The sequence below is a fragment of the Cricetulus griseus genome, chromosome 9 (assembly GCF_003668045.3).
Source record: "Cricetulus griseus strain 17A/GY chromosome 9, alternate assembly CriGri-PICRH-1.0, whole genome shotgun sequence".
In the NCBI taxonomy this organism is placed as follows: Eukaryota; Metazoa; Chordata; class Mammalia; order Rodentia; family Cricetidae; genus Cricetulus; species Cricetulus griseus.
This window is the reverse complement of record NC_048602.1, coordinates 7594712-7621637: the sequence shown is the minus strand read 5'-3', so window position 1 is coordinate 7621637 and position 26926 is coordinate 7594712. Positions and strand designations below refer to the sequence as shown.

General features: G+C 51.2%; 3 protein-coding genes and 1 long non-coding RNA gene across 4 annotated transcripts; 3 read left to right on the top strand and 1 right to left on the bottom strand.

Moving 5' to 3' along the window:
- The first annotated feature begins 4457 nt into the window (after nucleotides 1–4457).
- LOC113837207 (EP300-interacting inhibitor of differentiation 2-like) lies at nucleotides 4458–5914 on the top strand. The gene is given in 2 exon segments (XM_027430490.2): nucleotides 4458–4788; nucleotides 4791–5914. Coding segments are annotated over 2 exon segments (693 nt in total). The 5' UTR covers nucleotides 4458–4602; the 3' UTR covers nucleotides 5298–5914.
- An 878-nt stretch (nucleotides 5915–6792) lies between these two features.
- LOC113837208 lies at nucleotides 6793–9844 on the top strand. Its single transcript, XR_003487886.2, has 2 exons — nucleotides 6793–8462; nucleotides 9505–9844. It is a non-coding gene; the product is annotated as an uncharacterized LOC113837208 (long non-coding RNA).
- A 3635-nt stretch (nucleotides 9845–13479) lies between these two features.
- On the top strand, nucleotides 13480–13974 carry LOC113837218 (EP300-interacting inhibitor of differentiation 2B-like). Its single transcript, XM_027430605.2, has one exon. It carries the CDS (start codon nucleotides 13480–13482, stop codon nucleotides 13972–13974), a length of 495 nt encoding a protein of 164 aa, XP_027286406.1.
- Nucleotides 13975–20154: 6180 nt separating this feature from the next.
- On the bottom strand, nucleotides 20155–24710 carry LOC113837219 (selenoprotein V-like). The gene is made up of 9 exons (XM_027430606.1): nucleotides 24555–24710; nucleotides 24426–24488; nucleotides 24278–24363; nucleotides 23543–24000; nucleotides 23106–23445; nucleotides 20716–20740; nucleotides 20546–20599; nucleotides 20363–20437; nucleotides 20155–20232 (listed from the first exon to the last, which is right to left on the bottom strand). The coding sequence occupies exons 1-9, from the start codon at nucleotides 24708–24710 to the stop codon at nucleotides 20155–20157; spliced, it is 1335 nt and encodes a 444-aa protein (XP_027286407.1).
- Nucleotides 24711–26926: the final 2216 nt, after the last annotated feature.

The following is a 26926-nucleotide window of genomic DNA, read 5'->3' as shown; positions in this document are numbered from 1 at the left end:
GTCTGTGTCTGTGTGTCTGTGTGTCTGTGTGTCTGTGTGTGTGTGTGTGTGTGTGTGTGTCTGTGTGTGTGTCTGTGTGTCTGTGTGTCTGTGTGTCTGTGTGTCTGTGTGTGTGTGTGTGTCTGTGTGTCTGTGTGTCTGTGTGTGTGTGTCTGTGTGTGTGTGTGTGTGATTGTGATTGTGAATGTCCATGAAGAAGACATTAGACCTCCCGGAGCAAGAGTTGCAGTGCTCTTACTCCCTGAGTCATCTCTCCAGCTCCTTGTCAACTGACTTTGATACAGTACCAAGACCTTCAGTGGGTGAAGGGATAGTCCGATGAACAAATGGTTCTTCAACTGGATATCCACATGAGCTACAGAAGTCAGTCTTCCAAGCATCTTCGTCACATCAGCCATGCCAGCTTGCAGACCATCACAGCTAGGACCCATTGGAGTGGACCTGTTGACAATGAGGAGCCTTCCTCAGAGGAGGAGGCGTTAGGGAGAGTCACTGGACACTAACCTGAGACAGCACCTGATCCTCCCCGACAGTTGCCTGCCATTCTGCCCTAATTGTGTGTCCTCTAGATCTCAGCGGTTGTGGAGTTTACAGTGTGAAGTTAGTGGAGCTCCGTAAACAAGCCCACTAGATTCAAGGGCTCCCTGGGTTGAATTTTGTTGGAATCGTGACTTGGCTCATGACCAGGGCAACCAGACCTCACAGCCTGAAGAGATCAGGCCACACCCTTTGCCACTCACTTCCTCCCTCGTGGTACATAACTTCATTCCCAGGTCTTGGGAGGCAGAGGCAGGCAGATATCTGGGTTTGAGGTGGTGGTCTACATAGTTGCAAGTCACAGAAAAACCCTGTCTTGAACCCTCCAGTTCCAAAAGTCACCTTCTAGTGGCTAACAGTTCTTCATTTGTGGTACCTAGTAAAAGGGGTAAACTGAACTCAAAGGCTTCAGAACAGACCCTCACTCAGCCCCTGCTTTAGCTGCCATGACAGGCTACAGAAAAAACACATAGGCCTGTGACACAAGGAAACTCCAGATCCTCTGACCTCCTGGAGCCTAGGGCCAAAACTGGACACAAAAACTCCAGACCCCTATCCCCCATCCTCCTAGTTACTTAGTTTCTGGGGACTGTTTGGCCACAAAAGAAACTCGGGGGGGGGGGGGAGACCAAAACCTCCCCTATAGTCTCCAGGATGCACTTCTAAAAACTATTGGTATCTATGTACAACAGGCACCTGCAAGTAACAAGACAAAGCCATAGAAAGCACAGAATGTTCCCTCTCAGCACTGACCAATGAGAATACTTGGTACACAGGTATTTCATGCCAAAATTTGACTTTGAGAAATTTTCCTGATTGTTCCCAAATGTCAACCAATCAGAAACCTGTCCATACCTATTGATGTAATCCTGTGACTTTTGTCTTTAAAACCTAGCAGTAGACAGGGAACTTCACCCCCTCTGGAGGCTGCTGTGTCAGATTGCTAGACAGGGTCCCTCCCTAGGTAGGACAGAACAATCAATAAACATGCTGCATTTGCATTGGTGGTCTGTCTCCCTGGCCTCTTTGGGGATCCTTTTGACTCCAGCACAACACTTAGTTCCTTTTTTTGTTTGTTTATATGTTTTGGTTTTGAGACAGGGTTTATCTGTGTAGCTTTGAAGCCTACCCCTGGTACTTGCTCTGTAGACCAGGCTGGCCTCGAATTCACAGAGATCCACCTGCCTCTGCCTCAGGAGTGCTAGGATTAAAGGTGTGCACCACCAACACCTACTTCCTCTATGCTTTTTATTATTTTGAACTGAACTGCATGGTGAAAAACCTCCTACCAGTCTCCCCAAAACTTAAAACAGTCAGATGTTTCCTTTGGGGGACCTCTCTGAAGGCACTTTTCTGAGTGCCCCCATTCCTCTCATGGTGGTATACACACTCCTATGTTTCAATGTAAAAATATTGTTACTATTGTTTTGTTCTCTGTGTATCCCTGGTTGTCCTGGAACTCACTCTGTAGACCAGGCTGGCCTCGAACTCACAGAGATCCACCTGCTTCTGCCTCCTAAGTGCTGTATTAAAGGCATGCACCACTTCCACCCAGCTAAAAATATTAACTTTTTAGGACTACAGAGATGTCTCAACAGTTTAGAATATAAGTGTTATTCAGGCAGCTTACTCCTGCCTGTAACTCCAGGAGATCCAATACTTGGTGTGCGTGCGTGCGTGCGTGCGTGCGTGCGTGCGTGCGTGCGTGTGTGACCTTGAAGGAGAAAACTGACATCCAAAAGTTGTTCTCTGAACTCTTCCCATGTGCAAACACAAATAAAATAAAGGTTAAGAATGGAGCTGTGCCAGGCATTGTTGGCACACGCCTTTAATCCCAGCACCCGGGAGGCAGAGGCAGGCGGATCTCTGTGAGTTTGAGACCAGCCTTGTACAAGAGCTAGTTCCAGGACAGCCTCCAAAGCTACAGAGAAACCCTGTCTCAGGGAGGGAAAAAAGGATCAAACTGGGTAATAGTGTCCCACACTTTAATCCCAGCAGAAACAGGTGGGTTTCTGTGAGTTTGAGGCCAGTCTGGTCTACAAAGAGAGTTCCAGGACAGCCAGGGAAACCCTGTCTCAAAAACAAACAAACAAACAAAAAACCACAAAGAAACCCTGTCTCAAAAAAGCAAACAAAAATGAAAAAACGGAGCTGGAGAGATGGCTCATGGGCTGGAGAGATGGCTCAGAGGTGAAGAGCACTGACTGCTCTTTCAGAGGTTCTGAGTTCAACTCCCAGCAACCACATGGTGGCTCACAACCATCTATAACGAGGTCTGATGCAGGCAGAACATTGTATACATAATAAATAAAATCTTTAAAAAGAAATGAAAAACGAAGAAAGGAAACAAGCAAACTGAACATTAAGAGAGAGTCGATGTCTCCCAAGAGTCTGCAGCACACTCGTTACTCCAGAACTCTGGTGAAGCTGGGAAAACAATGGCTTGGCATTTTCCTTCACCGACATCACTATTTTCTTAGTTAATTATCTGTTTTCCTTTGTGGACTTTCAAAAATATCATTCTTTCCCAAAGTCAGATCCAAAGTTGAGAAAACACGTTTGGAAACTGCAGGGTTTTTCCGACCCCCAGACTGACTGATGCTTGCCATGTGGTACTTTAATGGCTACATCCAGCCTAGAAGACATAACTCAAGGAATAACACAGATGAAAAAGAGTTAGAGGGGTTAGAAGAACGTGATCCAGGGGATGACATACTGCTCTGTTTCTCCCAAACCATAGGAAGGCTGTCAAGACAGAAGAGGGCATTATATTCGGGGACTTTGGCAGTTTTGTGTATACCCACCCTCCCACAGCAGGGGCTCCCTCTGGGACCCCTGATCAGACACAAACCACACTCAAGCACCTGTTTTCACAGAGCTCCTTTATTAAGCGGAAAGAAAAGTTGTTGGGTTTTTTTGTTGTTTTGGTTTGGTTTGGTTTTGGTTTTGGGAGAAACGGTTTGTTTCTCTGTGACTTTGAACGCTGTCCTGGAACTAGCTCTTGTACCAGGCTGGTCTGTTTTTGGAGAAAGGGTTTGTTTCTCTGTGACTTTGGAGGCTGTCCTGCAACTAGCTCTTGTACCAGGCTGGTCTCAAACTCACAGAGATCCGCCTGCCTCTGCCTCGGGAGTACTGGGATTAAAGGCGTGCGCCACCACCGCCCGGCCCGGCTGGATTCTTTTTTTTTTTTAATTTTTATTTTATTTTATTAGTTCAAATTAGGAACAAGCTTGCTTCAGATGTCAATCCCTTCTCCCTCTCCCTCCCCTCCTTCCCACCCCCACCCACCCACCCACCCCCGCTGGATTCTTAACGTTTATTTTATTGGTGTTTGCACACGGGAAGAGCTCAGAGAACAAGTTTCGGATGTCAGTTTTCTCCTTCAAGATCATCCTTAGCTGTCTGACCAGCTATTTCAAAAACACAACCAAGGAGCTAGGGACAGCGGCTCGCAAGTTAGGAGGAGCACGGGCTACACGGGTGAAGGTTCAGTTCCCTGCACATGGATCCCAGAACTCCCGCTCCAGCGCTCTTTTCGGGCTTCTTCGGGCCTTGTATCTGACAACCATGCAGGCAAAAAAAAAAAAAAAAAAAAAAAAAAAAAAAAAAACACTCAGCGCCCACAAAATAAACAAACACGAACAAACGAATCTCTAAAGACAACGTCGAAACGAAAATTGCAATTAGAAGCCGTGGCTCCCCCACACTCCCCCCCACCCGCCCCCCACCAGGCAACCGACAACCGGCAACCGACAACCGACAGGGGTGCAACGGCTCTCCTGACCGCTAGGTGGCGAGCTCAAGGCTGGAGGAGACGCACGCGCACTGCTCCTCCGGCTTCGCCGTTGGAGCTGCGCCTGCGCGGGCGGGAGGGCGGGGCGCGCGACGCCCTTCCCCGTGCGCATTGCGCCCGTGGCCGCGGTGTCGCTCGCACACTCGCCCGCCCGCCCTCCCGCTCGCTCGATCGCCGGTCCCGAGCCTCTCCTCTGCTGCTCTGCCCTGCTCTGCCCTGCCCTGCCCTGCTCTGCTCGCCGTCCCGTGAGCCCCGGGGTCTCCGCGAGCGACATGTCCCAGCCGCCCGCAGTCAGCAGCGGCCCGCAGACGGGCGCGCCGAGCGGCCACCGCGGGCGATCGCGGCCCGAGGTAGGCGGCGGGCGGCGTGCGCTCCCGGGCCCGGCTCGTCCCGAGGAGATCCGAGGGGGCCCGATGGCGGCGGCCCGGGAAGGCCCCGCAGCCCCGGGAGGGGCGGCGGCCGGGGAGGCCGGGGAACGGCGGCCGGGAAGCCAGCGGCGGAGGCGGCCCGGGGAGGCCCGGACGGCGGCCGTGGAGAAGGCCGCGGCGGCGGCGGCGCGCGTCCGGAAGCCCGGATGGCGGAGGTGGCCCGGCTGCTGGGCGAGCCTCTGGAGGACGAGGCGCCCGATGGCAGGCCCCGGTCCCGGGCTGGCGGCCTGGCGGCGCTGCCCTACCTGCGCCTCCGCCACCCGCTCAGCGTCTTGGGCATCAATTACCAGCAGTTCCTGCGCCACTACCTGGAGAACTACCCGATCGCCCCGGGCCGGATCCAGGAGCTGGAGGAGCGCCGGCGGCGCTTCGTGGAGGCCTGCCGAGCCCGGGAGGCCGCCTTCGACATCGAGTACCTGCGCAACCCCCAGCGGGTAGACTTTGACATTTTGACGTTCACCATAGCCCTGACTGCATCCGAGGTGATCAACCCTCTCATTGAAGAACTGGGTTGCGATAAGTTCATCAACCGAGAGTGAGGGACGGAGGAGGCCGGCCAGGGTGGGCGCCTTGGCATCCTGCAAAGTCAGACCAACCCCCCACCCCACCCCCAGCCTGCCAACTTGGAAGTCCACAAGGATCTTGAGAAGAAAGCAGTGTGTGCATCGTTGGAGGGGGGGGGTTGAGGGTGGTGGGGAGGGGGTGTGGGGCTGGGACAGAAAGCGTCAGAAAATCAGGGGAGGGATTGTCCAAAAGCATCGTTAGACTCTTGTTAGCGTTTCTTGAGTTTTATGATCGGTTGAGAGTTGTTGTGTTCCCGGGGAGGGAAAGAAAAAAAAAAAGACGCCCATCCACGTGGCTTCGTTACTGAGTAAAGAAAGGATGGTTTCTGTAAAGTTTTGAGACTGGAAAGAAGATGTCCAGTAGTAGACTGTACGCCCGCGATGAAGGAAGATCACCGTCCAGAGTTAAAACTGGTTTTAGGACCAAGTTTCTGTCCAGCACTTGACCTTTGCAGAACTCCCGACTTCTCTTCATGTCGGAGTCAACGAAGAGTGGAGAGTGTAAGACTGAGTTTGTGTTTCTGGGACGTTGGGAATGGCAAACAGCATAAATATTGTATATAGTGTAGTGATAAATGTTGTTTTAAACGATATCAGACATCTGGAATGTTGTTTTCCATTTTCCGACATGAGTCCCAAGAATATGAAGATGGAAATCCTTTGTCCTTCCCTCCTTGTGTCTGTACCTAAAGCAGCCTCTGAAGCCAGTTTCCTTCCTAATTTCATTATGTATATACAATCTATTCTTTTTTATTTCGTTACAAAGTTGACATATTTTGGTTTACATATTGTGATTTCATTAAGTATCTTGAAGAACCTCCCCGACCTACTCCTAAAAAGCTCTATTTCTTTGCATTCTGTGGTTATGCTGTAATGAACCAGAAACGTGCTGATGGCCGCTTGGGTAGTTTCAAATCCTTTTCTCCTGGCAGTATAAAGGCCCCTCTCTGGTAGATTGTCTGTACATATCACCTGGCTCTGCTTTGGTTCTGAACGCAAGGCATTTTTCATGTTTACCGTCTCAAGTTGGAATATGTCATACGCATGATGGTGTATGGTGTAATCTTTTTTTTTTTTTCTTTTTCCTTTAGGTTTCCATGAAATTGATGGTGCATCTCACTAGCTCCTTAGGGTTTTTGTTCTTGGTAATATCTGTAGTCTGATTTCTAGAAGTGATACTCCTGGGCCAGAAGTTTGCCTTTGTAACTTTTCAGATACGGCCAACTGGCCTCTTTACAGTCCCACCAGTGATTGGTAAACGGCTAATTTCTGATTGTCTGGCCAGTATACTCAACCATCACATGTATAGTGCTTACCAGCCTGATGGTAGAAAAAAGGATACCAGTTTTAAGGTTTTGGGTTTTTTTTTCTACACAAAGTCCCCTTTTATTTTTTGAAGGTGGTTTTCCTTCTGTCTTCATGAAGCCATCCCTTTTTCTGTTTTTGTTTTTTGGGTTTTCAAGACAGGGTTTCTCTGTGTAGAAAACAGAGCCTGTCCTGGCACTCGCTCTGGCCTCTTAACTCACAGAGATCCACCTGCCTCTGCCTCTGCTTCCCGAGTGCTGGATTAAAGACATGCTCCACCAACGCCCAGCATGAAGCCATCTCTTTACATGGGCTTTGGTGGCAGTCGTGGTGCAGCACCAGCAGGTCTAAATCGTGGTGGGGGTGTTTGGTCCTTCTCTGCTTCCTGAGATGGATTCTTGACTATTTTGCTATGAATAGCACAGCTCACACAGTAATGCAGCTTGACATAGAGTTTAGAAAGCACGTAAGACACTTGCTTCATTTATGTCCCTGATAGCATCCTCTACAGTGTTCCAAATGACAGCCTTCTTAATGGCCTTGTCCTTGGGTACTCACTGGGCCCAGTTCATGCAGTGAATTGGCTGCACATGGCCGAGGCCTTATTTTGGCATGCCTGTTTTTTTGTTTGTTTTTGTTTTTGTCATCTTGGAGCCAAGACCAGAAAGACCAGTTTTTAGGTTTTGTTTTGTTTTTATGGTTTTTCAAGACAGAGTTTCTCTGTGTAGCTTTGGAGCCTTTCCTGGTACTCGCTCTGGAAACCAGGCTGGCCTCTGCCTCCCAAGTGCTAGGATTAAAGGTGTGCGCCACCAAGGCCCGGCCTAGTTTTAAGGTTTTTAATGTAAGCAGTCTTTTTCGTTTAAAAATGAAAAGAGGGCTGGAAATATTTGTCTAATGATAGCACACTCTCCTAGAAGAGCCTAGTGATAGCATGCCAACCCCAGAGAGGGGCTGAGTACATGGCTCAGTGGTAGAGCCCCTGCCTGGAATCCCCCAGAAAGGCTGGGGTGTGGCTCAGTAGTAGAGCCCCTGCCTGGAATCCCCCAGTGAGGGGCTGGGGTGTGGCTCAGTGGTAGAGCCCCTGCCTAGAATCAACCCCATGAGGGGCTAAGGGCATAGCTCAGTGGTAGAGCCCCTGCCTAAAATGCATAAGTAAGTCTCTGGCCCCCAGCACCACAAAAATTTAACTTCTTGACTGTCCACATTCCTTTTTTGTTTTGTTGTTTTTCGAGACAGGGTTTCTCTGTATAGCCCTGGCTGTCGTGGACCTCAATCGGTAGACCAGGATGTCCTCAAACTCAGAAATCTGCCTGCCTCTGCCTCCTGAATGCTGGCATTAAAAGTGTGTGCCGCCACACAGCTAACTGTCCACATTCTTCATCCATTTCTCCCCTCAATAATTCCTTTCATGACTGTAGTAGTTGACTATATGAGTGGCATTAGGTATGACAATGGTTTGTGACATGAGTTACAAATATATTTTTCCAGTTGTTTGGCTAGCTTAAAATTCTATTTTCACCCTTGATGTGGGTGGGTTCAGGGGACCAAATTCAGGTCGCCAGGCTTGTGTAGTAACTAGAGTCAACACATCTGCCTGGATTATTTATCCTATTTTCCCAAAATTTGCAAAATTTTAAATCCCAAAGTTTCCTTGCTGTGTTTGGGATTTCATTTTTTTTTTTTTTTTATTTTGCAGCATTTATTCAGAGAGCAGGGGGTGGGAGGTGAAACCGGTTCTCTGTGTGGCCCTGCCTATCCCAGACCTGAGTCTGTAGACCAGGCTGGCCTCCACCTCAAAGAGCACCTGCCTCTGGCTCTGGAGTGTTGGGATTAAAGGTGAGTACTACCATACCCAGCTAGCCCAGTGGTGATGCCTATAATCCCATAACGTGGAGGATGAGGCAGGAGGATCATGAGAAGTTTGAGGTCAGCTCAGACTAAATATCCTGGCTCAAAAAAATTAGGGCTGGGAGTCAGAACAGCCTGTAAAATGCTTGTTTCCCAAGAATGATGTCCCAGGTTTGTCCCCAAAACCCACCTGGAAAACTACATGAAGTGACATACTTGTAGGCTCAGCACTGGTAATGTAGGGAGAGAATTCCTGAGCTTCCCTGAGGAGCCAGCAATCCTGGGACCAGTGAGAGGCCTGTATCAGAAAACAAGGTGGCACTCTGTCACAAAGAGCACTAAAGGCTGTCCTCTGACTTCCACGTGTGCATGGCATCTGCACACACACGAACACAGGCACACACAAATTTTAAAAACTGCTTTGTAGCCTTGAGTTTATTGGAGAATACTAATATTGGTAAATGAATTTCCCTAAAATCGGTCTTTCATGGGTCTAGACATTTTTGCTAGATATTTTATCTTTTGTCTGCATATATGTCCGTGTACTTGAAAGTGAGGAGGCAGAAGAGGGCTCTGATCCCCTGGAGCTAGAGTTACAAAAGGCTACGAGCTGCCATGTGGGTGCCGAGAATGGAACCTCGGTGCTGTGAAGAGTATCAGTGCTCTCAACCACTGAGGTTACTCTTATCATATATTCTGAAGGCTGCTTTATCTCTTCAAAATGAGTCGTTTCTGCCCACATCTCAGATAGCCTGTCAGGGTACTCCATCATGTTAGTTTGCACTTGGTCACATGATTCTCCATGACTTTGGGGTATATGTGTCTTCTGTGTGGTGTACACACAAGTAGGTATATGTGTCCACGTGCATATATGCAGAGGCCAGAGCAGGGTATCAGGTGTCCTCTATCACTTGCCCTGAGACCGTCTCTCACAGAAACTGGGGCTAGGCTGACCCCCTCCTGTCTCTACCTCCCACAGGGGTGGGGTTATAGATACTTTTTTACAATGATGCTGAGATCTGCATTTCAGACCCTCATGGTTGCGGTGTGTGAAGCAAATCTTGATTGTCAACTTGATTTTCCTGGAGAGAGGGGCCTCAACTGAGGAATGACCTCCAGCGTATTGGCCCATGGGTAAGCCTATGAGGCATTTTTTTTGTTGCCGATTGATGTATGTAGCAAGGCCCAGCCCACCATAGGCAGCGCCATCTCTAGAAGAAGTAGCTGGACAAGCCAGAAGAGAAAGCCAGTAAGCCGCACTCCTCCATAGCCTCTGCCTCAGTTCCTGCCTCAAGTTTCTGCCCTGATTCCTTCCAAGATGGACTGTGACCTTAGAGTGATAAACTGAAATAAACCCTTTCTTCCCCCACGTTTGTTTTGGTTGGGTTTTTTTGTTTGGTTGGTTGGTTGGTTTTTTGTTTTGTTTTATTTTTTTGATTTTTCAAAACAGAGTTTTTCTGTGTAGCTTTGGAGACCAGGCTGGCCTCGAACTCACAGAGATCCACCTGCCTCTGCCTCCCAAGTACTGGGATTAAAGGCACTGGAGTTTCTTTCCAGCCTGGTCCTGTGGCCACTTTTCAGCCCCAAATAAGCACACAGACATATTATAAAACTGTTGGGTCTTATCTTACCAGTGAAGGGTCCAGACCTGTTACTTCTTTGGCGGCTACATGGTGTTCTCTCGAAGTCTCTCTCTGCCTTCCCTTTCCCAGCATTCTCGTCTCCTAGTCCTGCCTATCTTCCTGCCTCTACTGGCCAAACTATGTTTTATTCATCAACCAGTAAGAGAAACATATACAGAAGGACATCCCCCCATTGGCATGGACCACCACTGCCTGACTCTTCCCAAGTCTGTTTTGGTCAGTGTTTTATCACATCAGAACACCTGAGCCATCTGTCTGGCCCTCTGACATCTCTTTATTGGCTCCTTGACCACTGCATTCTGTATAACGTGGTGGGTGATCATGATTTGTGAAAGTTCTTTGCATAGTCATCCTCTCTCTGTCTCTCTCTCTCTCTCTCTCTCTCTCTCTCTCTGTGTGTGTGTGTGTGTGTGTGTGTGTGTGTGTGAATGGATGTTGGAGTGATAGCTCAGTGATTAAGAGCATTGTTGCTCTTGCAGAGGACCCAGGTTCGATTCCTAGCACCTTCGTGGCAGCTCAACAATCATAAACATCTGTAACTCCAGTTTCAGGGGATCTGACACCCTATTCTGTCCTGCACAGGAATCAGGCACACACGTAGTGCACATATACATGCAAGCAAAACACTCATACACAGAAACCTAAAAGGAAACTGAAAGAATGGCTGTTGGGATGGGGCTGGAGAGATGGCTCAGCTGGTGGGAACACTTACTGCTCAGTCTTGAGGACCAGAGTTTGGGTCCCAGCACCCTTGTTGGGAAGCTCACAACCACCTGTATCTCCAGCTCCAAGGGATCCTGTCCTTTTCTGGCCTCTGAGGTCACCCCAATGCATGAGTGCACACACATACACATAGAAACACATAAGCACACACATCTAAATGAAAATTAACATCTGTTTTTAAACAGAAAGGTGGCTGGGCTTTGTCAAAGGTTTCTTCAGGCTATGAACATGCTGGACTTGGTACACACCTGTAATCCCAGCACAGTGAAGACAGAGGCAGGAAGATGCTAAATTGGAGGCCAACTTGTGCCATATGGAAAGACTCTGTCACAAAACCCAAAATCTTCTGGGCAATGGTGGCTCATGCCTTTATCCCCAGCATTCAAGAGGCAGAGGCAGGCATATCTCTGTGATTTCATGAGTTCGAGGCCAGCCTGGTCTACATAGCGAGTTCCAGGACAGCCAGAGCTACACAGAGAAACCCTGTCTCAGAAAACAAAACAACCTATGAAAGTGATTTTAGGTTATATCAGATCCACCATGATGAATTGTGAAATCATGTTGAGAAAAACTAATACTGCATGACCTTTATATTTTTCAAATTTACTAACAAGCTGTGTGTGTGAGAGAGGGAGGGTATCACTTGTAGCCATGGCTGGGTTGGAGCTCATAGAGTTCCTCCTGCCTCACTCAGTCTCTCCAGTGCTGACTGAGTGCAGAGCATCACCCTGAGCAATACTCCCCGTCACAGGATGCAGATTGTCAGGGGACAACTTGCAGGAGTTGGTTTTCCTTCCACATGTGTGTCCCAGGGTCATAGCTCAAACAAGACATCATCTTTCCCTACTGAGGCATCCCTCGGCCCCCAGCCCTACTTTTATTTACTTTGACACAGGGTCTTGCTAAATTGCCCAGACTAGCCTTGAACTTAACTCTGTAGCCCAAGCTGGCCTTGAACTGTGTCTTCCTGCCTCAGGCACCTAAGTAGCTGCAGTTACAAGCTTGAGCCAGCAGGCTCAGCTGCTACAATGTTGACAGGTTGGTGATAGGTGGACTCTGGAGTCACCAAAGGCACAAGAAGGCAGGTGCAGAGATTGTTAAATGACCGTGGTACAGCTGCATTTCAGACAAACTGGGCCTTTCGAAGGTGACTGGATGCAAGTAGTTCTCACACACTTTCAACAGGTTTTCATGTAGCCCAGGCTGGCCTAGACTTGTCTCATAGCCATGGATGACTCTTCCTGCCTCCACCTCCCAAATACTTGGATTGCAGGTGTGCTCCACCAGAGACAGCTAGCTCTCTTGTACATTCTTTTAGATGACTGGCAGTTGTAACCAAGGGAGAGCTCCAAGACAACAGTGTGTTACACTCGAATAAACAAGGTGCCCCTGGATGGTGAAGACGGCTGTGTGAACCGAGAGAGGAGCAGAAAATGGAGGTCTTTCCTGAGAATCGAGAAAAGATGCCAGCCAGATGGATCCCTGGGTAGAGGTACTTGCTACCAAACCTGATAACCTAGGTTCCGTTCCACATGGTAGGACCAAACGGACTCCTAAAAGCCATATTCTGATCTCCATCCATGCACACGCCATGGCTTTGCACATGTGTGCGCACACAAACTTAAATGTGGCTCAGGAGCCAGAGGCATGGCACAGGAGGTAAAGAGCTTGTCAAGCAAGGCTAGCAACCTGAGTTCGACACCCCGACCTGACATAAGGGTGGAAAGGGAGGACTAGCTCCACAAAATTGACCTTGACCTCGCTAAAGGGCACTCGCTTCCATTTTGCACATACCAATAAAATAGGCGATAGGTTAAGAGCACTTGTTTGTTGTGTTTTGTTTTCGTTTGTTTTTTTGCAGAGGACCCAGGTTCAATTCCCAGCACCTGTGTGGTGGCTCATACCCACCTTGTATCTCCAGTTCCAGGGGATCTTCTGGCCTCCTCGGAACCCAGGCAAACATGGTGTGCATATACGCATATGTGACGAAACACCCATACACGTTTTAAAAAATGAGAAATTAGCAAGGCGTGGTGGGTGCCACACGCCTTTAATTCCAGTTTCCTGGAGGCAGAAGCCGGCAGATCTCTGAGCACACACACATATGAGTTCCAGGCCAGCCAAGGAAGGCTACATAGTGAGACGCTGTCTCAAGCAAAACAGAAATAATCTTTTTAAAAAAGCATGAGAGGGGGCTGGAGAGATGGCTCAGAGGTTAAGAGCACACTGACTGCTCTTCCAGAGGTCCTGAGTTCAATTCCCAGCAACCACATGGTGGCTCACAGCCATCCGTTATGAGAACTGGCGCCCTCTTCTGGTGTGCAGATAGACATGGAAGCAGAATGTTGTATACATAATAAAATATAAAAAAAAAAAAAAAAAGCATGGGAGGGAACCCTTAGTTCCGAGCCGCAGGCCCACCACGGTGGCCACGGCACACGGCAGCACCGCTAGGGGGCGACAGGCGGCCGCGGCACGGTGCCTGCGCAAGCGCTCAGTTTTTTTTCCTCCAGCGCGCGCCCAGGCCCCGCGCATGCGCACGGCCTCACCGGCGCGGGAGCCGGTTCCCGGCGCCCCTGGGCTGGCTCGGCGCTCGCTCTCCGGTGAACCCGAGGGACTCCCGCGACCGATCGGCGACGATGTCCGAGCCGCCCGGAGAGAGCACGGTCCCCGATCTGAGCCCCAGGACTGGCACCGGCGACGTCCCGCAGGGGGGCGTGGGCGGCGTGGGCGGAGGCAGTGGGCTCGCCGAGGCCCGGGAAGGCCCGCTGGCCGCCGCCGGGTCCCCGACCCCGGGCCCGGCTCCGATCCCCGCCCCGGGCCCGGGCCCGCTTCCCAGGCGACTCCCCGGCGGCGTGGCGGCCGGCCTGCTGGCCATGCCGCACGTGCACGCGCCGCTGCGCCTCCTGGAGCTGCACGAGCAGCGGATGTTCGAGCACTACCTGCACACCAACCCCCTGATCCCCAGCCGGCTGCTCCGCGACATCGAGGAGCGCCGCCGGCTCTTCGTGGAGGGCTGCAGGGCCAGGGAGGCGGCCTTCGACGCCAACCCCCCGCAGATGGACTCGGACGCCCGCGCCTTCACGCTGGCGCTCACCGCCGCCTCCGACGCCCGCGGCCCCGCCGCCCACTGAGGACGCACGGGTGGGGTGGGGTGGGGTCGGGTGGGGTGGGGTGGGGTGGCCCGGCTCGCCCGCTAACGCCAGCCCTCCGCAGGGAGGCACGGAGGATCGCCAGCTCAAGGTCTTCCCTCCTCCTTGGCTACCGAGCGAGACGGAGGCCAGCCTGGGCTACAGGAGACTCTTGCCTTTTTTTAAAAATAAATAAATAAATGAAAAAGATTGATGGCCAGGAAGTCAGGTGACTCTGAGGGTCACGGGCAAAGGCAGAAGAAGCCTGGGCAAATATCCTGAGGTGGGAAGTCCAAGCAGAGCTTAGGCACGGGCAGGGTGGGGTGAAGCAGGACCAGGAGGAGGAGGGGGACACTGGAGGCTTGAAGCTGGCCAGCAGAGAAGACTCTTCTGATGTCTGCCTTGTGACCGTTAGCGATCTTTCTCTTTCCCCACCCCACCCTGCATTTGTGGAAACTCAAGGTTGCATCACTATAAAGAATGATGGTTTTGCAAAGATGAAGTCTAAGAATTACCAATGGGAAAAGAAAAGAAAAGGAAAAAACCTAGAGATCAACAGATAACGGGGAGAAACTGTGGAGATCGGTTCAAAGTTGCCCCTGGGTTTGACTGGCGTCGCCGAAGGCTGTAGAGACAACTTGGACGTTTCAGAACTGAGGGGTCATCTCGTTGTCGGCTGTGCCGTTAATTCTTGTGTTTGGTGTTCCGTAGACAAGTTGTAAATATTCAGATAGGGGAAAACCATGTATGTGCTTGTGAGATGCATATTTCTCAAGACCATGTGTAATTGTATCTATGTGGGAATAGATTTCATATTTATTTTTTCCTCTTTTTTAAGTATTTTTATTTATTATGTATACAGTGTTCTGCCTGCGTGTATGCCTGCATGCCAGAAGAGGGCACCAGATCTCATTATAGATGGTTGTGAGCCACCATGTGGTTGCTGGGAATTGAACTCAGGACCTCTGGAAGAGCAGTCAGTGCTCTTAACCACTGAGCCATCTCTCCAGAACCAGATTTCATATTTAAATGATAGGTGTACAGTCACAAGGCTGTCTAAGCAAGCATCCATAGTGATTTGGGGTGGGGAGATTGGTTGTTCTCTGAAGGGTTTTCAAAAACCGTTTTCTAATGCATATACAAGTTGTGACCAACCTAGTTCTCTCCCCTAACCCTGGGTGCTGAGGACGGAACCTGGATGCTTACACATGCTACCCCTGCTCTACAGCTACATCCCCAGTCCTTTTGAATCAAGGTAGGGCTGGCAACATGGTTCAATGGGGATAAGTGTTTGCTGCTGAGCCTATCACTGAATTTGATTCTGGGACCCACGTGGCATAAGAGCCCACTCCTATTTCTTCTGACCACCTCTCATGCACACACATACACACATGCAATGTAAAAGAAAAAAAAATCTCGATAGTATGTATCTGTATCGGCGTCTTGGGTTTTTTTCGTTTCATTGGAAGTAATTCTATATTGTTTTTTTTTAATGACTTCTACTGTATCTTAGCATATTTAATGAACTAGTTGTCTTTTGGACATCTGGATTGCTTGAAAAATGTTTTTCTTTTTGTTCTTTTAAAGATTTGTGAGAGAGAGCTTGGGTGAGCACCTGTGTACCATGTGGGTGCAACAAGAGACTGAAGGGGCCGGAAGAGGGTGTGGGATCTCCAGAACCAGAGTTACAGGCAGCTGTGAGCCGCATGTGGGTGCTGGGAACTGAATCCACTCCACTGAGCCATCTCTCCAGTCTCTAGTTTTTGTTTGTTGGAAACAGGGTCTCTGTGTGTAGTTATGGCTAGCCTAGAACTTGCTATGTGGTAGACCGGGTTGGCCTTGAACTCAGCAAAATCCTCCTGCCTCTGCTTCATGCCTAGCTTGTGTTTGGTTGTTTTGAGAAGGGGTTTCACAGAACTAGGACTGATCATGAACTCCTAATCCACCCCCACCCCCAAGTTCTGGGACTCAGGGTGTGTATCATTGTGCCCAGTATTGTTTTGTAATGTTCTGTGCATGTGTGTGCTTGCTCTTTTCATGGAGAAAACTTACGAATGAATAGAAACAAAGGGCAAATGGGTTGGCATTTTCCATAGGTATTCCCAGCCCTCTTTGGGCCTCTGTTTACTTCCATTTGCTCCTGAACTCATGTGCCTCTTTCTCAATACCCAGCCCAATCCTTCAGACTCCTCTTTGGGAAAAACTAACAGTGAAAATGCACTTGGTACTGTCAGTTGTATTTGCGTTTCTCTACAGGGCCAGTGGGCAGGAGCAGGGCGGGGGGGGGGGGGGGGGGGGGGGAGAGACTGTTTTCCATGTGTAACGGCCATTTGGTTTTTATTTTTCTGTGAACCACCTGTCCATAGCCTTTCACCAAATCTACATATAAGTCACCAAAGAGTTAATCCTCAGTGGGTGAATGGGTGTGATGGCACACACCTGTAATGTAAATGCTTGGGAGGCCGAGACAAGCCAGTCCAGCTGTGGTGGCACATGCTTTAATCCCAGCATTCAGGAAACAGCAGCAAGCAGATCCCTGTGAGTTTGGGGCCAGCCCCATCTACACAAGTTCCAGGGCAGCCAGAGCTACATAGTGAGATCCTCAAACAACAGAACATCTAGAATTCTAGAGTTGAGACCCACGTGGGCAATTTAGCACAGGGCTGGCAAAATCGCTCATTGGATAAAGAGCTGACCAGGAAGCCTGGTGAACCCTGGAACCTAAGAAGCTGAGAGGACAAGCCCCTCCAAAGGTGTCCTCTGACCTCCCCATGACCCAGTCCCACACAATAAACCTTTCACGATACAAGATGGATGGTTTCTGGTGCTGACCACATTGACCCTTCTGCCCTGCAGGCAAGGGTTAATGCTCAACTTTTCTTCCTTTATGGTTCCCAGACTGACTCCTAATGGCTTTGTCACATGTGGCAGGTGTAGTCGACACCTGTAACCCCAGCACTCAGAAAGCTGGGACAGGGTAGCTGAGTTTAATTAAGACTATCCTGGCACTACATTATGAGACCATAAAAAGAAAAAGAAAAAAAAAAAACCACTGTGAATGATGAACAGACTGGCTGAGATGCCAGTCTTCTACTCACCTGGCACACTTCTGGTTCTAGGCGCACCCTTCTCCAAAGATCTGTCTCTTCCTTTTCTCTTTGGTTTTTCAAGTTGAGGTTTTTCTGTGTAGCCCCGGCTGTCTTGGAACTCACTCTGTAAACCAGGCTGGGCTCCAACTCACAGAGGTTCACCTGCCTCTGCCTCCCAAGGGCTGGGACTAAAGGCGTGTGCCACCACCGCCGCCGCCTGGCCCATTCCAACTCTTAACTGTTCCAATTCCAATACAATCAAAAGTTTCCCAAACACATCCTTTTTTGTTTGTTTGTTTGTTTTTTCGAGACAGGGTTTCTCTGTGTAGCTTTGGAACCTACCCTGGTACTTGCTCTGGAGACCAGGCTGGCCTCCAACTCAAAGAGATCCACCTGCCTCTGCCTCCCGAGTGCTGGGATTAAAGACGTGTGCCACCCACCAATGCCCGGCCCCAAACACATCTTAAATTAGGCTGTTGGAAATGAAGACAAAAGTAACAAGCTAGTCTATCTAGCCTTATATTCCAAGGAGGCTGTATTAGTCAGTCTCATCACTGTCATGTAATACTTGAGAAAATCAATTTACCAGGAGGAAAGGCTAATTTTGGCTCATAGTTTGAAAGACCTCAGTCATAGTCAGCATGACCGTTTGCCTTGGGCCTGTGGTGACATGGTACATCCTGGCTCAGCTGATGGTGGCAGGAAAGCAAGGCAAGAAAGGAAAGGTCTAGGGTCCCAATATCCCCTTCTGGAACACACATCCAATAATCTAACTTCCTCCCACTAGTCCTCACCTCCTGTTGTCTCCACCACCTCTCAAAAGCAGCCCAGCTGGGGACCAAGCCCTCAGCATGTGAGTCCCATCCTTCCTCCCACGATGCTGAGAGCACGCAGACCCCAGGTGTGAGTGTGGTGACAGCAGACATTCTCAGAGACCAACACAGGGAAACAGAACATATTCTCTTTACTTTTCCCAATCCCAACCAAGCCCCAGCCACCATCAGAAAAGGACCTGGTTTGGCAGCATTTCAGTCCTTCTCATCATCCAGCTGAGGTTCCTGAGATGGGGAGAGAAACAAAACAGTAACAATTCCCCCATACAAATGCTAGTGTTTCTGCAGAGCTTAGTGGTCTAAGGCAGTCCGTGGACCGCATTACTGAGTCCATATATTCACAGAGGGCATCTTTGACCGTGTGTGTGTTTCTGTATGTGTGTGTGTGTGTGTGTGTGTGTGTGTGTTCTGTGCCTGTGCACATATACGTGAGGCCAGAGGCCGATGTCTGATGTCTTTTATCTCACTCCACCGAGTTTTTTTGTTAAGATTTACTTATTTTTGTTTTATATGTATGAGTATATGTCTGTGTACCATGTGCATGCCTAGCACCTGCAGAAGCCAGAAGAAGATGTCGGATCCCCTGGAGCTGGAGTTACATATGGTTGTGAGCCACCAAGCGGGTGCTGGGGATCAAACGGGGTCCTCTAGCAAGAGCAATACAGCGCTTAACCCCTGAGCCGTCTTCCCCCCCCAATCCTATTTTTGACACAGGATCCCAAGCTCATGGTCTCAACTAGACTGGTTTGGCAATGAGATGCTGGGATCCACACTGTCTCGGCCTTAAACAACGGAGTTACAGAACCCACAGCCATGCCCAACTTTATACCTGAGTGCTAGGGATTTGAACTCAGGTTCCCTTGCTTTCGCAAGCAGTGCTCTTACTCACTAAGCCAACTCTTTAGCCCCCCACCCTGTCCCCATGCGAATTTTTGGGTCTCTTGAGAAATGCTCTCTGGAACTCTCTGTAGAGCCCATGTTGGCCTCAAACTCCCAGTGAGCCTCCTCCTGCCTCAGTTTACCCACTGCTGGGATTACAAGCATGAGCCACCATGCCCATCTGTAAAAAAGATAGTTTTGAGACCCTTGACTGGATTTTAGACGGTACGATGTGTTGTGAATGTTATTTTAACTGGGCAAAGGTGTGTTACATTTGCAGACTATTATTCCAGCTGTCACACCCATCATTCATGTGAAAAGTGAGTGTTCAGCTCTACATCCTTAGGCTCTTCCGATAGCCACAGGGCCCCAGTGACACAGCCACGCCTTACCCATCGCTCTGCGAGCCCTCTCCTGGAACTATCTCCATGATCCCATTGACAAGCCAGGCTTAGTGTCGCTGGCCTGTCATCCAAGCTGACAGAAAGCCGAGGCAAGAGGATTGCAAACCCAAGGTTAGCCTGGGTAGCTTAAGGAGGAACCGATCTCAAAATAAGACAGGGAGAAGACTATGGCTGCAGCTCCGTGTACAGCCCTCGCCTCACAGGTGTGAGGCCCAGGTCAGTCCCTGGCACTGCAGAGGCAAAGGGGGTGCGGAGGTGGCTCAGCCGGCAGAATGCTTGCCTGGCACGCCACAAGGCCCTCCCTTCACTCCCCAGCCTAATGAACTGGGAAGGGTGGGCATGCCTGTGACCCCTCAGCAACTGGAATGTGGAGGTGTGTGCGTCAATAGCTTCATAGCATTTGAGGCCACCCTGAGCTACTCGATACCCTGTCTCCAAAACGTGGTGTGGATATGAAGAATTGAAGGGCTGCAGGGGGTTGGGGGGCAGAGGAGCTCAGACCTGTAATCCCAACACTTAAGAAGAGGCTGAGGCAAGAAGGTGGCTGGCAGTTCAAAGGCAGCCTGAACTACACAATGGCTTCTAGGACCACCTGGGCTATATACAGTCAGACTCTCTCTCAAAGGGGGGCTGGCGGGCTGGCAATCATGTTCACTGAGCAAAGGGGCTTGCTGCCAAGTTCAGTGACCCGAGTTCAGTCCCCAGAAGCCACACTGTGGAGGAAGAGAAGTGACTTCCACAAGTTGGCCTCTAACGTCTACATATATACTTTGGCATTCATGTGCAACCCCCGCCCCACCCCCCACCCCCGCACCCACAACGTGAACTAAGAAATAAAAGACGTGATGTGCTGTGGTTTTCAGGGTGAGGAGAGCTGGAGGAGGTCTGGATGCTGCTGCCCCGCGGCTGCTCGCTCACCTTCACGCCTCCTGGCGGCCTTCCGTTGCACCTCGCTCATCTCCAGCTCCAATGTAACTGCTACCTTTTCTTGATCTCCTCGTCGATAACGCCCCTGAGTTTCTTCATACTGGACTCATCCACAAACCCGTCACCTTTCTGGGTACGAGGAGAAAGAGTCCAGACAGGATTCTATCCTCCCAGTGCCCCGCCCCGCCCCCCGCCCCCGCCCCGCCCCGCCCCCGCCCCCGCCCTACCTCTGACCCTTTGAGCCCCCTGGCCCAGTCACCTTCTTGGAATGGACCAGCTTGCCTTCCACAAACACTTCAAACTCCCCTGTTACCCGGGTAGCTCTTTCCTCCTCCTGGCAAAGGCATGGCGTGGGTGGAGGAGGCTTGGAGAGCTCCTCCAAACCCTCAGGGGTCTGGGAACCCCTGACCACTCCTTCTCCCCAGGGTACCAGAACACTTACAAACTCCAGAAGGTTTGGAAAATGATGTTCCAGGGTCTTTTTCAGAAGAATGTACTGAGAGGGAAAAGATGGGGTCGTGGGGTCACAGGAGAGCAAACAGGGACACCCCCCCTCCCCACTTCGTCTTCAAATCACATGCTCCCTTATAGTCTGGAGAAGAAACAACTCACCCGAAGGCCATAGCTTCAGAGGCCACTGGAAGTAGCAAGAAAGGGGTGGAGTGGAGAGAGACATCATAGCGTCAGTAAGCCTGAGTCAGACCACATCCCTGCCCTGCTTGGAGCACCCCACCCACCCATGGTACCATCTCAGAGGAAAAAAACCACCATCCTCCTCATAGTCCCTGAGTGGCTACAAAACTGTCATCCCCACCTTGTCCAGCTACGGAACCCTTCTCGTTGGTCTTTCAACAGGGCACACACTGAGGTGTGCTGCCTCAGGGCCTTTGGACTGGTAGGTGGCTGCACAATACTCCTCCCCCAGGACGAGCAAAGCTCCTCTCTTCCTTCAGGCCACCTCCTCAGGAAGGCCTTGACCCTCCTATATGCCTTCCTGTGCATCCTCGCTGCGGCCTATTGTCAGAGCCACAAGGGGCAGAGTCTCCATCTTGTTTATTGCCTGGCACGCACAAGGCCCTCCCTTCACTCCCCAGCCTAATGAACTGGGAAGGGTGAGCACGCCTGTGACCCCTCAGCAACCGGAATGTGGAGGTGTGTGCGTCAATAGCTTCATAGCATTTGAGGCCACCCTGAGCTACGCGATACCCTGTCTCCAAAACGTGGTGTGGATATGAAGAATTGAAGGGCTGCGAGGGGAGGGGGTTGGGTGTCACCTGATGAGTTGTTTTGTTTTGTTTTGTTTTTCAAGATGTATTTATTATGGATAGTGTTCTGCCTGCATGTACCAGATCTCATAACGGATGGTTGTGAGCCACCATGTGGTTGCTGGGAATTGAACTCAGGACCTCTCTCTGGAAGAGCAGCCAGTGCTCTTAACCGCTGAGCTGTCTCTCCAGCCGCACCCCCCCCATGAGTGTTTTTTTTTTTTTTTTAAAGCAAAACAAAAAAACAGCTGTTGAGCCAGATGTGGTAGTAGTATGTACTCTAATGCGAGCACTTGGGAGGCAGAATTGGGAGGATCTCTGGGTTCAAGGCCAACCGGGGCTGCATGGTGAGTTCCAGGACAGCTAGGGCTACATAGAGAGACCCAGTCTAAGAAGAAGAGGAGGAGGAGGAGGAAGAAGAAGAAGAGGAGGAGGACGAAATGGGGGGGAGAGGGAGAGAGCAGAAGGGGACCAAGCTTGGGGAGAGGAGAAAAAGACACCATGGGGCAGGAAGAGTCAGAATGGGCTGATACAAATGGCCTGGCAGAGCCAGAGTCAGCAAGCGACGGCGTGAGACAAGGACTCGGGAGTCCCCTCAGAGCGCAGTGCAGGGAGGAATGGGAATGGATTCCCAGTCATAAGAATCAAAGACAAATCGGATGGGTGGATGGATGGATGGATGGGTGGATGGATGGATGGGTGGGTGGATGGATGGGTGGGTGGGTGGATGGATGGATGGATGGATGGATGGGTGGGTGGATGGGTGGATGGATGGGTGGATGGATGGTGGGTGGATGGATGGTGGGTGGGTGGATGGATGGGTGGGTGGATGGATGGGTGGGTGGGATGGATGGGGTGGGTGGATGGATGGGTGGATGGGTGGATGGATGGGTGGGTGGATGGGTGGGTGGATGGATGGATGGTGGATGGATGGATGGATGGATGGATGGATGGGTGGGTGGATGGATGGATGGATGGATGGGTGGATGGATGGATGGATGGGTGGATGGATGGGTGGTGGGTGGATGGATGGATGGGTGGGTGGATGGATGGATGGGTGGGTGGGTGGGTGGATGGATGGGTGGGTGGGTGGGTGGGTGGATGGGTGGTGGGTGGGTGGATGGGTGGATGGATGGATGGGTGGGTGGATGGATGGATGGATGGGTGGATGGATGGATGGATGGATGGATGGATGGGTGGATGGATGGATGGATGGATGGGTGGATGGGTGGATGGATGGGTGGGTGGATGGGTGGATGGATGGATGGATGGATGGGTGGATGGATGGATGGATGGGTGGATAAGAGTAACTGCATTTGTGAAGTTGAGAGGCAGGACTCACACGGATCAATGAATTAGTCTGACTGCCAGCGGGGACATGCCCATCGATGAAAAGGGAACGAACGCAGCTCAGTCGGTCACTCACACAAATGTTTGCAGGAACAGGAGTGAATGAATGAAGCCCAGAGCCAATAAACATGCAAGTGGGAGTGAACGAGTGAGTGAGTGAAGATCAAAGTCAGAGTCAGAGGTCGTGTGGGAGTGGATGGAAGAAGCGGAGAGCCAGGGTGGGGAACTCAACAAAGCTTTCTAACCTCAGAGGGACAGAACAAGCGGGAGGCACAAGCGGGATCTGCCTCGCTGCTTAGGGCACACTCCGGCCTGCACATAAATGCCCAGAGCCCCAGCACCCGCCAGGTCCAGCTTTCACGGATGGGGAAGGGGGGAGCCCCTCACCAGTATACCACACGAATCAAAATTCTGTTGGTCGCTGGGAAGTTCTCGCTGGTCGAGGGGACCTCCTTGGTGGAGATGAAGCTGGATGATGGGGAAAGTGATGGGAGCCGGTTCCGACCAGGGGCCTCCTTTAGCTCAGAGGTCAAGAACGGTAGTCCGGGGATGGGGCCCAGAGTGGGGCCCAGTGTGCTGGGGGCGTTGTCATTGGAAGCCTCCTCTAACTGAGGAGGGCTGTAATCCGAGTTGGAGGTCTTGGAGACGCTGGCAGTGAGCCCCGTGTCACTGAGCCCCGGAAGGGGACCGTGGATGACCTCTCCTAGGCTGTAGGTCGAGGGTTCCTCTTTCAAGAGAGAGCTGGCAGGCCTGGAAGAAGAGGGCTGAGCCACGGGTAAGGTCGAGTTCAGTTTCGGGGCCAGGACTGGTATTGGGATTCGCACCGGTGCTGGGGTTCTCACCACCGGTACTGGGGTTCGCACCACCGGTACTGGGGTTCGCAACACCGGTATTGGGGTTCGCAACACCGGTATTGGGGTTCGCACCAGTGTTCCTGGGCTTCGCACCGGTGCTGGAGTCCGCACCGGTGCTGGGGGCCGGGCTGGAGCAGGAGTTGGGGCTGGGGCTGGGGCTGGGGACCAGGCTGGAGCAGGAGTTGGGGCTAGGCCTGGGGACCAGGTTGGAGCGGGAGTTGGGGCTGGGGCTGGGGCTGGGGACCAGACTGGAGCGGGAGGTGAGGCTGGGGTTGGGAACCAGGCTGGAGCAGGAGTTGGGGCTGGGGCTGGGGCTGGGGCTGGGGCTGGGGCTGGAGCAGGAGTTGGGGCTAGGACTGGGGACCAGGCTGGAGCAGAAGTTGGGGCTGGGGCTGGGGACCAGGCTGGAGCAGAAGTTGGGGCTGGGGCTGGGGACCAGGCTGGAGCAGGAGTTGGGGCTGGGGCTGGGGACCAGGCTGGAGCAGGAGTTGGGGCTGGGGCTGGGGACCAGGCTGGAGCAGGAGTTGGGGCTGGGGCTAGGGACCGGGCTGGAGCAGGAGTTGGGGCTAGGACTGGGGACCAGGCTGGAGCAGGAGTTGGCCCTAGGACTGGGGACCAGACTGAAGCAGGAGTTGAGCCTGGGGCTGGGGCTGGGGTTGGGAACCGGATTGGAGGAGTGGCTGGGACCCGGGTGGAAGTTCGGACCGGAGCCGGGATCCTGGCTCTGACTGGGGTCGCGGTTCGGACGGGAATCGGCGTCCGGGTCGCCCGGGTCGCCCGGGTCGCCCGGGCTGGGGAGGGAGCGGGGATCCGCGCCCGGTTATTCATGGGTGACCAGGTGAGACCCGGGTACCCAGGCTGAGCGTCCAACCTTGCCCAGCTCCTTGAGCAAGGAGAGCATTCGCACCCCGGGGTTCTAAAACGGAAGCGACCCCCCAAGCAGGCACCGTTACACGCCGGGTTCCAGTCAGGAGGGGATTACAGCGCTCCGCTCCCGGGGGCCGTGCTGCCTCCCGGGTCTCTCCGAACGGGCCCCGCCCCTGCTCCGTCCCCGCACTGTCCCATCGCCTGCATAGCAAGCAGATGCTTCCGAGAGCTTCCCACCGCCACCGCTAAATGCGCCCTTTGCGCTGGGCATTGAGCATTTCCTCCTGCCCTGCTTCCAGCCAACGGTAGGAGGCCACACCCAGTATCAAAGAGAGATAGCCTTAAGCCGGCAGAGCAGGGGAGGAGGACAACCAGGACCCATAGGATACCAGATCCCATGGGGTCTGCAAGTTCAGAGAGGACCTCTCAGAATAGGGTATAGCTACAAGATCCGGAGAAAAAATAGCCCCAAACAAACGATGCAATTTACATACAACCGGGAGCTGCCACGGTTCTCAGACCAGATTGTGGGTGCCTGGGGCCTACGGTTTCACCACTCTAAGAATGGTCCCTGAAAGTTGACAAAATGAGGCCCTGTCTTCATGTTGTAGCCCCAGCAACTAGAACAAGACCTGGATCAATAAATGCTTGTGGAACCTGAAAAGGAAAACTTTCTGTAGTTGGTTTTGTTTTTACTCTACTCTTTGGGGACCCACCCACCCAGCTCTCAAATAAACATGCCTTCTTCTCTCATGCCTCTCTCTTCTGTAGGTTTCTCCTCCTATTTATTCTCTCTGCCTGCCCTGCCTATTTCTCTCTCCAGCCTAGCTACTGGCCATTCTGCTTTTTATTAGACCAATCGGGTGTTTTAGGCAGGCAAAGAAACACAGCTTTGCACAATTAAACAACTCTTCCACAGCATAAGGGAATGCAACACATCTTAAACTAATATTCCACTACAGCTTGCATGAAGTAAGGGGACAGGTTTGGGAGCTGAGGTATAGGCAAAATCCAGAGGTGACAAGGAGTGGAGCCAGGAACCATGACCATGTAAGCCAGACAGTCCCACTCTGAGGCCATGGACTCACAGGATGATTTAATAGGGGATGTGGCCAGTTGGTGGTTTCCTTAGCATGCGCAATGCCCTGGGGTCAAGCCCTAGTACAGGTTGTGGCGACACAGGACTGTAGTCCCAGCACTCAGGAGATAGAGAAGCATAATTCCTGATAAGTGATGGTGGGAGGCCATGTACCGGACAGTCCATGATGACAATATGGACAATAGCTCAGCTTTGGGAGGGTGATTAACTATGCCTGCCTGACCAAGATCCCGTGGAAACGATGGGCTTCCTGGTATGCTGTAATCATGTCCACTGTCACACCATGTTGCCAGGAGAAGTCACTGAAGCCTGTGCCTTCACCAGCAAGGACACCCAGATGTTTGTGCTAGTAACTTAGCTGGACCCTGGCCCACATCCTTCTTCTAGTTGACTGAGTTTTGTTTTTTGGTTTTTTGTTGTTGTTGTTGTTTTGTTTTTTTTTTGGTTTTTCGAGACAGGGTTTCTCTGTGTAGCTTTGGAGCCTATCCTGGCACTCGCTCTGGAGACCAGGCTGGCCTTGAACTCACAGAGATCTGCCTGCCTCTGCCTCCCGAGTGCTGGGATTAAAGGCGTGCGCCACCAACACCCAGCGACTATTTGGCTGAGTTTTACATTTATTTTTGTTTTGGGTTGCTTTCTGTTGTCTTTGAGAAACAGCCTTGCTATGTAGCCTAGGCTGGCCTTGAACTTAGTATCCTCCTGCCTCTGACTTTTTTTTAATCCTTTTTCCTGAGACAGGAAACAGGGTCTCACTATGTAGCTCTGGCTGGCCTGGAAATTGCTATGACCAGGCTAGCCTTGAAAATACAGAGATCCACCTGCCTCTGCCTCCCAAGTGTTGGGATCAAAGCCTGTGACACCATACCAGACTTCCTTGGCTGATTTTAATCTGTCTTTCCCCTGTGCTACCATAACCATGAGCCTAACTTTTGATAAACCTTTCTATCAAAGGATCAAGCCTTTCCCAGAGGGTGGTGTGTGCCTGTAATTCCCAGTAAGAAGAAGCAGAAGCCAGAAAGTTAGGGCAAATTTGATGCTAGTTTGGTTTACAATTTAGTGGTTCTCAAATCTTTCTAATGCCGACACCCTTTAATACAGTTCCTCGGGCTGGAGAGATGGCTCAGAGGTTGAGAGCACTGACTGCTCTTCCCGGGGTCCTGAGTTCAATTCCCAGCAACCACAAGATGGCTCACAACTATCTACAATTCAATTTGGTGCCATCTTCTGGCATGTAGGCAGAACACTGTATATGTAATATATAAATAAATCTTTAAAAAAATACAGTCCCTCATGTTGTGGTGACCCCCAAACATAAAATTATTTTATTTCTATTTGATGACTGTAATTTTGATGCTGTTATTAATCATAATGTAAATATTTCCTATGCA